Source organism: Hevea brasiliensis, chromosome 6, assembly GCF_030052815.1.
Source record: "Hevea brasiliensis isolate MT/VB/25A 57/8 chromosome 6, ASM3005281v1, whole genome shotgun sequence".
NCBI classification, from domain to species: Eukaryota; Viridiplantae; Streptophyta; class Magnoliopsida; order Malpighiales; family Euphorbiaceae; genus Hevea; species Hevea brasiliensis.
In genome coordinates this window covers 90,583,998-90,595,252 of record NC_079498.1, presented here as the reverse complement: position 1 = coordinate 90,595,252, position 11,255 = coordinate 90,583,998, and the positions used below count along the sequence as shown (strand labels likewise).

Below are 11,255 nucleotides of genomic sequence, written 5' to 3'. Positions count from 1 at the left end.
TTTATAATTTTCGAAAAAATACTTTTGTGAATTTAATTATATATTTATTTTTACATATGATAGGGGGGAGTAAATTTCGATTCAAGTTAAAAAATTGACTGAATTTATTTAATTAATTCGAAATTTTATTTTTATTTTTTCGGTGATTTAGTTATGTTTGGTTTTTTTATTTAAAGAAATTTAGTTTATTTAATTCAGTTTTAAAAAAAAAATAAACTGAGTTCATATAATTTACTTTTTAATTTTTTATTATTATTAAAATTAAAATTAAAGTTTCCTTTGGTTTACTGAAAATAATTTACATGTGTAATCAAAAATATTTCTATAGAAATTATTTTTAAAGAAAATGTTTTTTATAAAATATTTTTCATTATTTAGTTGATATTAAACTAATGATGTGCATATGGGCTTGCATATATAAGTGCTTTTATTTTTTTAATAAAATTATAAAAGCTCAAAAAATAACTTTCTCTTTTAAAAAGAGAAAATTATTTTTCTTAAAAATAAATTAATTTTTTTTAATTAAAAAATATTTTTTGCTAATTAATTTTTGAACATTTCAAATACTAAAAAATGTGAAAATTTCATAAAACAAACGGAGCCTAATTCTAAAATAAATCATACATAAATTAAAAAAAAATGGGGCCATGATCTTCCAAGGATTTTAAGTTATCTATCCCTCCCTGCAGTATCTTGCAACCCCTTTCCCTTTGGCTCTATGCGAAAACTTTTGATTTTTCAAAGTTGTAAAATACTTTATTTGAAATTTCAAGGGCAAAAATTATTATTTAAAATAAAATTTTAAAATATATATTTGCCAATAATTTACAAATTTTGTCCCATCTTTAAAAATTAAAAAATATATATATAAAAGGATATATAAATAATTTCACTAATTTAATACATTTTTTCCTCTTATTCTCTTTAGGGATGTGCAAATGGTCTATTCAATTCTGAATAAGCTGAAATTGAAAAACCAATCCTGAAAAATCAGAGAGGAATTGAATTGAGCCAAACCATTTTGATTTTGTTCAATTGAAAACTGTTGTTTACTCTGAAACATTGCTGTTTTCAACCTTTCATCACTTTCCATTCCCTTCTTCCCTGGTTTTCCTTTCTAAATGTCCAATCGCAGCTGACAAGACAAAACACAAATCACAAATTCTTCAACAAACAATTCTTCCAGCAAAAAACAATAGCAAAATCTGAACAGATCCATCCATTATAACAAACTATATTCACAACAAATCAATCAATAGGAAAAATCTGAATAACATTCAGTAAAGTCGAGAGCAATAATTTACGAAATGAAATGGAAGATCTACGTAACAAATTAGATCCATGATGACAATTTTTTAATCTCCCAAACAAAGGAAAAGAAAATTCTGCTTTTGATTTCTATTATTATTTTTAATCCTTTCATGTTTTCCATCTCCACCGAACATTGTGAACACATCCAAATTTGCCCTCCCAGCCGAAATAGCAGGTGGAAGAGCCTCTATAGCCCTGAAATGACTGGTTAGCAGGGGTTTCCTGCGAAATTTGCCGGTCTTCTAACAACCTCAACTGAAAGTAATGTGCTAAACTAAATTAACTAATTTTATTTTTAGAAAAAATCTCCTGGCTTCCCTGTGTTTTTGCTTTGTAAACAAAATTTTTGACCACTTTTCCAAGGAATTCTCTTTCTTGCCGACACTTTCTTCTTCAAAATTCTCCGAACATCTTTTTGATTTCTTTTTCTTTTTCCTTTCTTTTTCAATTTTTATTCACAAATAAACCCATTTTTGCTTAAGTGATATTAATCGTCAGCGAACCACTCCTGCCTTTAATTTATTGGTAATTCCTTCTTCTTTTTGATATTTTTCTTTTATGCTTTTATGATTCTTGGAATTAGTTGCTTGCATTAGGTAGGGTGATGATAATATTTGGCGGCAATCAATTTTAAATTCCTTGCTGGGCTTGAATGGCAAATGGCTGCAAAATTTAGATATATTTTTATTTGTTTGTCCTGTATATCGCCTGCATCATTCACCGTTTGTTTATACTTTTTTTTTTTTCTCAAGATCTTGTGGTTATTTATTTTAGGTGTTTTTCACACGGTTGGTATCTGAATTCTGTTGGGATTTGTTTAAAATTCTTGAATTTGGACCATTCAAGGAGAATCTGTTAACGGGTAGTCCTTATAATCACAACTGGTAGCTGCAAATTGTACCTAATATGGTGATGGAGTCTGATATTAGAATTCTTACTCTGGCTATTATAACCATGTTCGCTCTTTGTTGCAGATTAAAATGATCACGACAAGAAGTGGAATAGTTCTTATGGAGAATAAATTTGCAGAATTTATGCAAATTCAAGGAAGAGTAGAATCTACAGATGCTTTGATATTTTGGAAGTGAAGAATCAAGTACAAGACGGAATTAAGGTGAAAAAAAAAAAAAAAAGATGCCATCTGAGGAGGAAGCTCAAGCTTTTGAGAGAAGGAATGTGTTAGTTGGGATAAGAATTGATAAGCATAGCAGAGAACTGCTAAACTGGGCTCTTGTGAAGGTTGCTGAGCCTGGAGACTCTGTTATTGCAGTTCATGTTTGCCGAAGTTCCAGTAATGCTTCCAACATCTCATATTAGTAATTTTCTTATATATATCAAATTTCCTGTGGTTTTTTAATTAATTATTTTCTCTTAATTGCAGGAGCTGCTTTGAAGGACAAACCCTCGTTGGATAGTTATTTAGAAGTATACGATGGCTTATGTTCCTTAAAGAAGGTTAGTGTTTACAAACTTTACTAATTTCTGTTTGCTTGGAAAAGACAACAGTTGATTTTTTGTGCTCGGGTTTCAGGTAGATCTTATAGGTCAGGTCAGCACAGGAATTTCAGTTCAGAGGACTCTGGTTAGAGAGGCGAAGATTCATAATGCTGTGGCTTTAGTTGTAGGGACCAACAACCAAAGTACTCTAGGGTAGGCATAGCTACGAACTCAACTGAACTGAACTGCTGCATTTGTCTCTGTTTGATGTGCTTCTTTTCTGATTAGTCTAAGCAGATATCATTTGCAGGAGTTGGACTTCCACTGCTGGTTATTGTGCTAAGCGACTGCCTCCAACCACTGATGTTTTGGCCGTCCACAATGGAAAAATCTTGTTTGGAAGGTGCAACAATAATCAACTACCAGGTTTGGTATTTGTGTCCTTAAAGAAAAGCCCATTTGGTTGATCCTACAAAGACATAACACTGTTTTCGATTATGTCAGGCTTCCGCGGAGATCCAAAACCAAGTCTAAATCTACATGAAAGTCCCTTGTCAGATGATGTCCGGTCAGAATTTGGAGATTCTGAGGTAGATACTGTAACATCTAGTTTTGAAGTGCTAACTAGATGTGAAAGTGAAGACTCAAAGGATGAAGTTCCAAGCCTTCCACATGAACTTAAGAAGAGACCAACTGCTCATTTTACAGGAGATATTTTGGATCAGAGGCCTGGTTGGCCACTGCTCCGGAGAGCAAGTTCAGCTAGTCCGGGGACCCTGCAGGCAAGGGGATTGTCCGTGGTGCAATGGGCATTGAGTTTACCAATTCGTTGGCCACATAAAAATTCTCTAGGTTCAAGTGTAGAGAGATCATCAGAAGGGGAGGGAAGTGACTTCTTGGAAGAGAGCAATAGAATTAGTTCTTACGGATCTGGAGAACTGCACTATAGCTTGGAGATTCTTCTAAAAACAAATTTTTCTAACTGCAAGTGGTTCAATTATGAGGTCCTGAAAACTGCAACTTCAAACTTTTACTCAGGTATTTACCATGAATCTATCATGATCTACAACATGTGTGCTAATTACACACACACACACACACACACACACACACACATATATATATATATATATTCCACCTTAAGCATATTCTCAGTATAAATTTCTGATTTTATTTCAGGAAACTTGATTGGCAAAGGAGAATGTAATTGTGTGTACAAGGGGATTCTTCCAGATGGCAAGTCAGTGGCAGTAAAGATTCGAAAGTCATCCCCAGTAGCCAGGAAAGACTTTGCTCAAGAAGTTGAAATAATCTCCTCAGTGAACCACAAGAACATTATGCCTCTCGTCGGGGTTTGCATCAGAGATACTGATCTCATTTCTGTTTATGATTTGTTCTCCAAGGGAAGCTTAGAGGAAAATTTATATGGTAAGACTTCAGTAAATTTTTCTCCACTCGAAGAAACTTGACAGAAACAATGATGAGGTGAAAAATTCATATCAAATGTGTAGGTAATAAAAAAGACAAATCTGTATTATCATGGGGACTGAGGTTTAAAATTGCTGTCAAAATTGCTGAAGCCTTAGCTTACATGCACGATGAATGTTCACCGCCTATTATTCACAGAGATGTCAAATCTTCGAACATTCTTCTTTCGGATGATTTCGAACCACAGGTATACATTCCACCAGACCAAAAATGTTCTTCACGGCTTTTGGCGGTTACAGAATTATAACATGAGTTATTGTTCTATGAGATAGTTATCTGATTTTGGGCTGGCAATTTGGGGACCAACAACTTCATCTTTTATGACTCAAAGTGACGTCGTCGGAACGTTTGGATATCTTGCTCCTGAATATTTCATGTATGGAAAGGTCAGTGACAAGATTGATGTGTATGCTTATGGTGTAATTCTACTTGAGTTGTTATCAGGAAGAAGACCAATTGCTTATGAAACTCTTAATGACCAGAAGAGCTTGGTGATGTGGGTAAGGGTCTTCTCAAAAATAATTAGAATGTTCACTTCCATTAAGTTATTTTCTTCACTAACATTGAATTCTGTGGATTCAGGCAAAACCAATGTTAGACAGTGGAAAAGCAAGAGACATAATAGATCCAAATTTAGAAGAAAACTTTGATGAAGCTCAAATTCAAAGAATGGTTCTTGCAGCCAAACTTTGCATTACAAGATCAGCTAGGCTACGTCCTAAAATGATTGAGGTATTACATTTCGGTCTAATTTGTGATATTCAAGTCATGTTCCTTGGCCGCATCCCAGATTGGTAACAGTCTCCCATTCTTTTCCGCAGGTTTTGAAGCTCCTGATAGGGGATAAAGATGCATTAACTTGGGCAAACGTTCAAAACGAGGATCTAGATGATAATGAAAACCAAGAGGCAAATGATGATGAAGTTTATCCAAATTATAGTGCAGAGTTACATTTGAATCTTGCATTGCTTGACTTGGATGATGATTCTATATCATTTAGTAGTGTGGAGCAAGGGAATAGTATCTCTATGGAGGAATACTTGAAAGATAGGTGGAGTCGATCATCAAGCTTCAACTAGTTTGTTTTAATCCTCTTTCTGAGTACTATTTTACTTCGTGTTACAGTCAAATTTGCTACAAGCTTGTGGAATATGTAGCTTGAACCTGTACAGTTATTTTTTTCTTTTTTTTTTTTTTGGGGGGGGGGGGGTGTGTGGCGGCAGCGGTGGTGGGTGGTGGGAGGGGGGGCCGCGTGTGGGTTGGGAACCAACGTAAGCACCCCACGGTGAGGTGTTTTGTAGATCTACAATTTTAGCAAGTCATGTCCAATGTAATAATGAAAGGATCAAGATCCACGCATGCTAGGATTTGTTCTTTTTCTTTTCTTTTTTTTAACGCATCCTAATGGAAATAAATCAAGAAGAAAAGAATAGTTTGAGGCTCTGCAGCTAGAGTATACATGACAATGATGAAACCTTACTAGTTCAACTCAATTTTTATTATTTTTATTTGAGTTATACTAATTTTGAGTTAGAAATTACACTATAAAATAAGAAATTAGCAATAGACTGAATCGGTTATTAATCCATTAAAATCGGTTGCTAATCGATTTAGCAACCGATTCAGTCGGTTGCAATGAACGACTACAAATAGATTAAACTTAAAAAAATAAAACCTTTGCTAAAAAACTATCGATTGCTAATAGCATCCGATTTAGCAATCGAAATATAATCAGTTTCAAAAAATTTAATATCTTTAATTTTGTAATTTTACAATCATTTTGTAAATCGATTCTTATTTGCAACTAATTTAGTAACCGAAAAGTTGGTTGCTACTTTTAAAAAAATTAAATTTTCAAATAACAAATTCAAATAAATAATTTTTTCAAAAATTGCTAAATACTACAAATAATTTACTAACAAAAAATATATTTATACAAAAATTTTTATTTTATGCAAAAGAAAAATAAATTAAATAAAAAATGAGAAAAAAAAAGTTGAAGGAGAAAAAAAATAAGAAAGAAAAAGATGATGAAGAAAATATATGAGAAAGAGAAAGATGATGATTAAGAAAATATATGAGAAAGACAAAAAGATGAAGAAAATAAATGAGAAAAAAATAATAAAGAAAATGAATAAGAAAAAATAATAAAGAAAATATGTTAGAAAAGAAAAGATGATAAATAAAAAAAAGATGAGAATGAAAAAGAAGATGAAGAAAATGAGAGAATATGGAAGAAAGAGAGAAAAAAGAGAAGTAAGAAAAAAAAAATGGGTAGTGGAGAAAGAAAATAAGTAGTAGTTTATATAAGCAAATTAGCAACCCATTTTAGTAACTGATTGTCGATTGCTAATTTTTTAAAAAAAGTTGGGTGAAATTTTTTGGGAAAATATTTTACAACCGATTTGCAATTGATTGCAAATAGGTTACTAATAGCAACCGATTTTAATCGGTAATTTAATCAGTTTCAAAAATCGATTGCTATTAGCAACCGATTCGCTAATCGGTTATTAAAAAAAATGGACAGAAATCTTTAGAGAAAAAAATTGATTGCAAAATTAGTTGCTAATAGCAACCAATTTTAATCGATTGTAAAAATTGGTTGCTATTAGCAATCAATTCACAAATTGGTTGCAAATCAAAAAAAGAAAATAAAAAAAATTAGGTAGGAGTTTTTAGGGGAAAAAATCAGTTGCAAAATCAGTTGCAAAAATCAGTTTCTGTTAGCAACCAATTCGCAAATCAGTTGTAAATCAGAAAAAGAAAGAAAAATTGGACAAGAATTTTTTGAGAAAAAAATTTGGCAACCGATTTATAATCGATTGTAAAAATCGGTTGCTATTAGCAACCGACAAGGAATCAATTGCAAATAACAACTGATTTTAGCAACTGATTACAAATTAGTTGCTAATTTTTGCAAACTGATTATTTGTTGTAGTGTTATATAAACCAATATATTTTGATTTGATTTTAATTTTGAAAGTTATCAAACGATGTTGGGCCTAAATTAATCTGGACCAGCTTTATTAAAGACCACAATCGATTAGTAGTTTTTTAAATCTAAATTAGACTGAAATCAAGATCTCGAGGGCTAGGTGCAGCCCCCTCCTCAACCCTTTCATAAAACCGAATGGAGCTAATTCGACTCGTGAAAGTGAAAAATATTTTAAAAAATTACATGACCTCCATAGGAATGCCATGTGGCATGCATCCCTCCCTTTAGCTGTGCAACAGTCAATTTAACCATTGCCGCACAACTTTTCTTCATTATTTTATTTTTAAAAAATAAATTCTTATAAATTATTTTTACTCATATGTTCGATTGGATAAGTTGTAGTGTCAAAATTCAACCAATTTAAGTATTTAGATTATATCATCGAGAAGAACTAAGTAATAAATGATGATATAACTCATATGATTGATATAGAATGGATAAAATTGAGGAACACAACCAGTGTGCGATGTAACCATAGAGTACCTTACAAAGTGAGACTTGAATTTTATTCTCATGTCATTATAAATTTCCAAGTTAAAAAAATGCTTTGAATTTAATTATTTATTTTATTTTGGGTTATATATATATATTATTGAAGTTTGAAAATTAATTATTTTTTCTTGAAAAAGAGAGGGAAGGAAATGGCAACAATAGAAGACAAGGAAAAAGAAAATGAAATAAAAGTTTCTAAACAAAAGGTTTTGAGTACATTTTAGAATTTTGGAACTAAGTGTATAACTTAAAATTTTGAGGGGCTAAAATGTAATTTTGCATTTAAAGGTAAAGAGTCTTTTTTTTTTTTGGTCAAAACTATAGCAGACACCACTCCACCTCTTTTATCATGACACCTTTCTTGCCTTCCTCTCCCTAACCCTAATAGATCCCTTCCTCGGCCAATGAGATCACTAATAACCTTAGCTCATGCCAACAATCACGGGTGAACTAGCAACGACAGTTGTTCTCAACGGCAACAACAAAAAGAAAGAGAAGGAAGAGAAATTGGCCGCAACCCATTTTTCTCATTTTTTGGCGATCAAACCTATGAGTTAATATTGATCATGCATGTAATATCTATAGTATGTATATAAATGTTATGCTCATAATATATATATATATATATATATATATATATATATATATATATATATATATATATATATATATATATTATGAGCATAACATTAGAGAGAGAGAGAGAGAGAGAGAGAGAGAGAGAGAGGATTATGTGTGTGTGAGTATGGATATGGACGATGGGGAAAAATTACAAATTTGATGATTCAACTGGAAGAATAAATCATCTTTAGATGACTATTTATGAGATAACAGCTTAGTGCATTATTTCATACTATTTCATACTATATGAATTACATTGATAAGAACTCATGTTGAACTTCTATGCAAACAGGGTATCGGTTGATCTAGGAAATATTAGAGGGAAATGAAACTGATGTTATCAAGATTTTTTGCTTGACAAAATCTATCTTTTTTTATTTATGCCATGATTTAAGCAATAGATATGTTATGAAGGTACAAGAGCGATGCCGATATATGAGGAAGTAGGCATATTCTTTATGATTTGTGATAAAATAATTCACAGTCATTTCCACATGGTCTTGATTGCTTTATTTCTTTTAGCTAAAGATATTTTTAAACCATATCCACACTACAATTGAGGGGAAATATATCATAAACCATAAAATCCAAACTGTAGTATTTTTTTTTTTATTTTTTGTTATGTTAATAGGATTGTATTGGAGCATCAGTTATCACACACATGAAAGCTAAACTACCTCAATGTCACACCTTATCCTTACATAAGATATGACATAATCCTGTAATATGCCTAATGAATTACCGAACGCTATCTACCGATAATCCATTAAACATATTACAAGGGATTTTAGCAATTCCAAATTCATTTTTTAAATTAAACTGGGTGATGAAGGATTTAATAGTGATTCTTTAATTTAGAAAATGCCATGAAATGATTTAAGAAAGGAAATAAGCATTTTTAAATCTTAAAGAAAATTTGATGAAAAACCGGCGTGGTGACGGCTAAAAATTCAATTAACCAAAAATTTAAACTTATTAAAATAAACCTATAGCTATATATATATATATTTATCCCAAATCATCAAATCAATATTTCATCAAAGGTCGTTCTTCATTCACAACCAAAGAAATAAATATTTACAAATTTACATTCAGTTGATGTTTCAAAAAGAATATTACAACACTTTTGTATAACTACTCAAACTTTTCCTTACAACATATAGCCATTATTTACATCAGAATAAAATTCAAAAGGGTATACCTAGAATATACCCGCTTGTCAAACAGAATACAGCTTCTACTATGCTAACTCAACTACCTTTTCTTTTCCTTTACCTGCGCCAACATAAAAATACCTATCGCTGAGTATATAACTCAGTGGTGCACAACTATCAATTATAAAATCATCATAAAATATAATTTATTAAACCATGATAAAGTATTCAAGATGTTCAAATTTTCATGAAATATGAAAACAGTAATAATGTTCTCAGTCATCAACAAATCATTATCCACAAAATATTTATTTTCACAGCACATTTATTAAAATAATTAAAATCATTTGTGTTGCCAACATCACACAGTTTAAGTTATGACTCAAAATTTTACTATTAATACCGTGTTGTACACCACGATAAAGCTATCTCAACCCCAAATAGACGTTACTAAAAGCTAGCTAGTAAATATGAGTGCACCCATCCGATCTCAACCTCAAATGGCAAGCTAGAGAGGGAAGGTAACATAATCAATCTTAACCTCACTAGTTGTTACTAAAAAGGGAAGTAATCAAAGTCTGTCATGCCAACTGTGGTTTCAAAATAATTTAAAATAATTTTCATTCAAATAACAATATTTCAAATCATTACAGATCAACATATAGGGTTGGCAACACATCAATTTCACAAAGCACTTTTAAATCATATTCAAACCGGCCACTCCCTTGCTACAATAAAATCAATGGCCAAACGTCCACCTTTTTAACACAATAATACATTCTTTTTGTTAGTAGTATACCCTAGAGCATATCATTTAGTATGTATCTTGTACATATTTTATTAATAAAAGGCATTTCACTTTTCCATTTACATAATATATTTATATGTAATAGAAAAGGTCCATTGATGTTTTGTTAGAAATTCTATTTTTAAGTTGTTAAGAATATGAGTAACAGTATTTTTAGTACAAAGTATCATAAATTCATTCACAATCGAGGATACTTCACAATAAGGACATGACTTATCCAGAAAGATTGTAATCATGTTTGTTCCCAAGTTATTTATATGAGATGTAAACAAGATGGAATGGTGAGTCTCATGCCATATAAAAAACATGATAGGCACTTATACATGATAAGTAGGCCGAACCAATGACATTTATGACAAGCACATGGAGTTTACTCTTGTCAATGTATTGTCATAAATCATATTAGTGCATATAATCTTTAGACCTAAGATAGCACAGTTATCTTGTACATAGGTGGTTTGAGTTTGATACTGCTTTCATACTTGTACTGTGTATGGGTATATGGGCATGTGTTGGCTCCTACTAGTTATATATGGAGGTAGGTGTTGATCAAGATGGAATCTGTTACCATAAGTAAATAGGGATAAAATCCTATGTTCATTTAATTGTTCTTGATGTTTCAAGTTCCTGGCTAGGACAGATAGATTTATTCAAAAAATAGTTTCTGATGAGAAAATCTTTTTAATCAAGAACTAAAATTAAAAGAGAACATAATATTCATAGCAAATGGGGTTTGACATAAACCACGACTCCAGCTCGAATTGGGATTTTATAACAGAGAGATTCTAGTGCGTGGTAACATATGATTATAGGTTCATTTAAGGAAAACCTTCTTACTGATTGGGTGGCCATGGCATGTTATGCTAGGTGTTAACCATGGCCTATGAGGTGCATAAAATGATTTAAAAAAATCATTTATGGTAAGAAAGAGTTCTGATGATATTAAGAG

The 11,255-nt window shown here is 31.5% G+C and overlaps 1 protein-coding gene across 6 annotated transcripts; it reads left to right on the top strand.

Moving 5' to 3' along the window:
• Window positions 1-1,020: 1,020 nt before the first annotated feature.
• Window positions 1,021-5,433, top strand: LOC110641760 (protein kinase STUNTED). Of its 6 annotated transcripts, none has more exons than XM_021793594.2 (11): window positions 1,021-1,572; window positions 2,286-2,602; window positions 2,693-2,766; window positions 2,843-2,961; window positions 3,059-3,174; window positions 3,253-3,786; window positions 3,928-4,176; window positions 4,260-4,423; window positions 4,509-4,736; window positions 4,819-4,968; window positions 5,058-5,433. In XM_021793594.2, the coding sequence occupies exons 2-11, from the start codon at window positions 2,446-2,448 to the stop codon at window positions 5,313-5,315; spliced, it is 2,049 nt and encodes a 682-aa protein (XP_021649286.2). In that variant the 5' UTR covers window positions 1,021-1,572; window positions 2,286-2,445; the 3' UTR covers window positions 5,316-5,433. The 6 variants fall into 6 exon arrangements, with proteins under 6 accessions (XP_021649286.2, XP_021649283.2, XP_021649287.2 ...); XM_021793591.2 differs by having other exon boundaries at window positions 1,021-1,836; XM_021793595.2 differs by lacking the exon at window positions 1,021-1,572 and adding an exon at window positions 1,889-1,907.
• The last annotated feature ends 5,822 nt before the right edge of the window (window positions 5,434-11,255 follow it).

Coding starts and splice junctions, on each gene's coding strand:
- LOC110641760 (XM_021793594.2), top strand. CDS start 2,446: ATGCCATCTGAGGAGGAAGCTCAAGCTTTTGAGAGAAGGAATGTGTTA. Junction 3,787..3,927: donor AACTTCAAACTTTTACTCAG/GTATTTACCATG, acceptor ATTTTATTTCAG/GAAACTTGATTGGCAAAGGA. Junction 4,424..4,508: donor CGGATGATTTCGAACCACAG/GTATACATTCCA, acceptor TCTATGAGATAG/TTATCTGATTTTGGGCTGGC.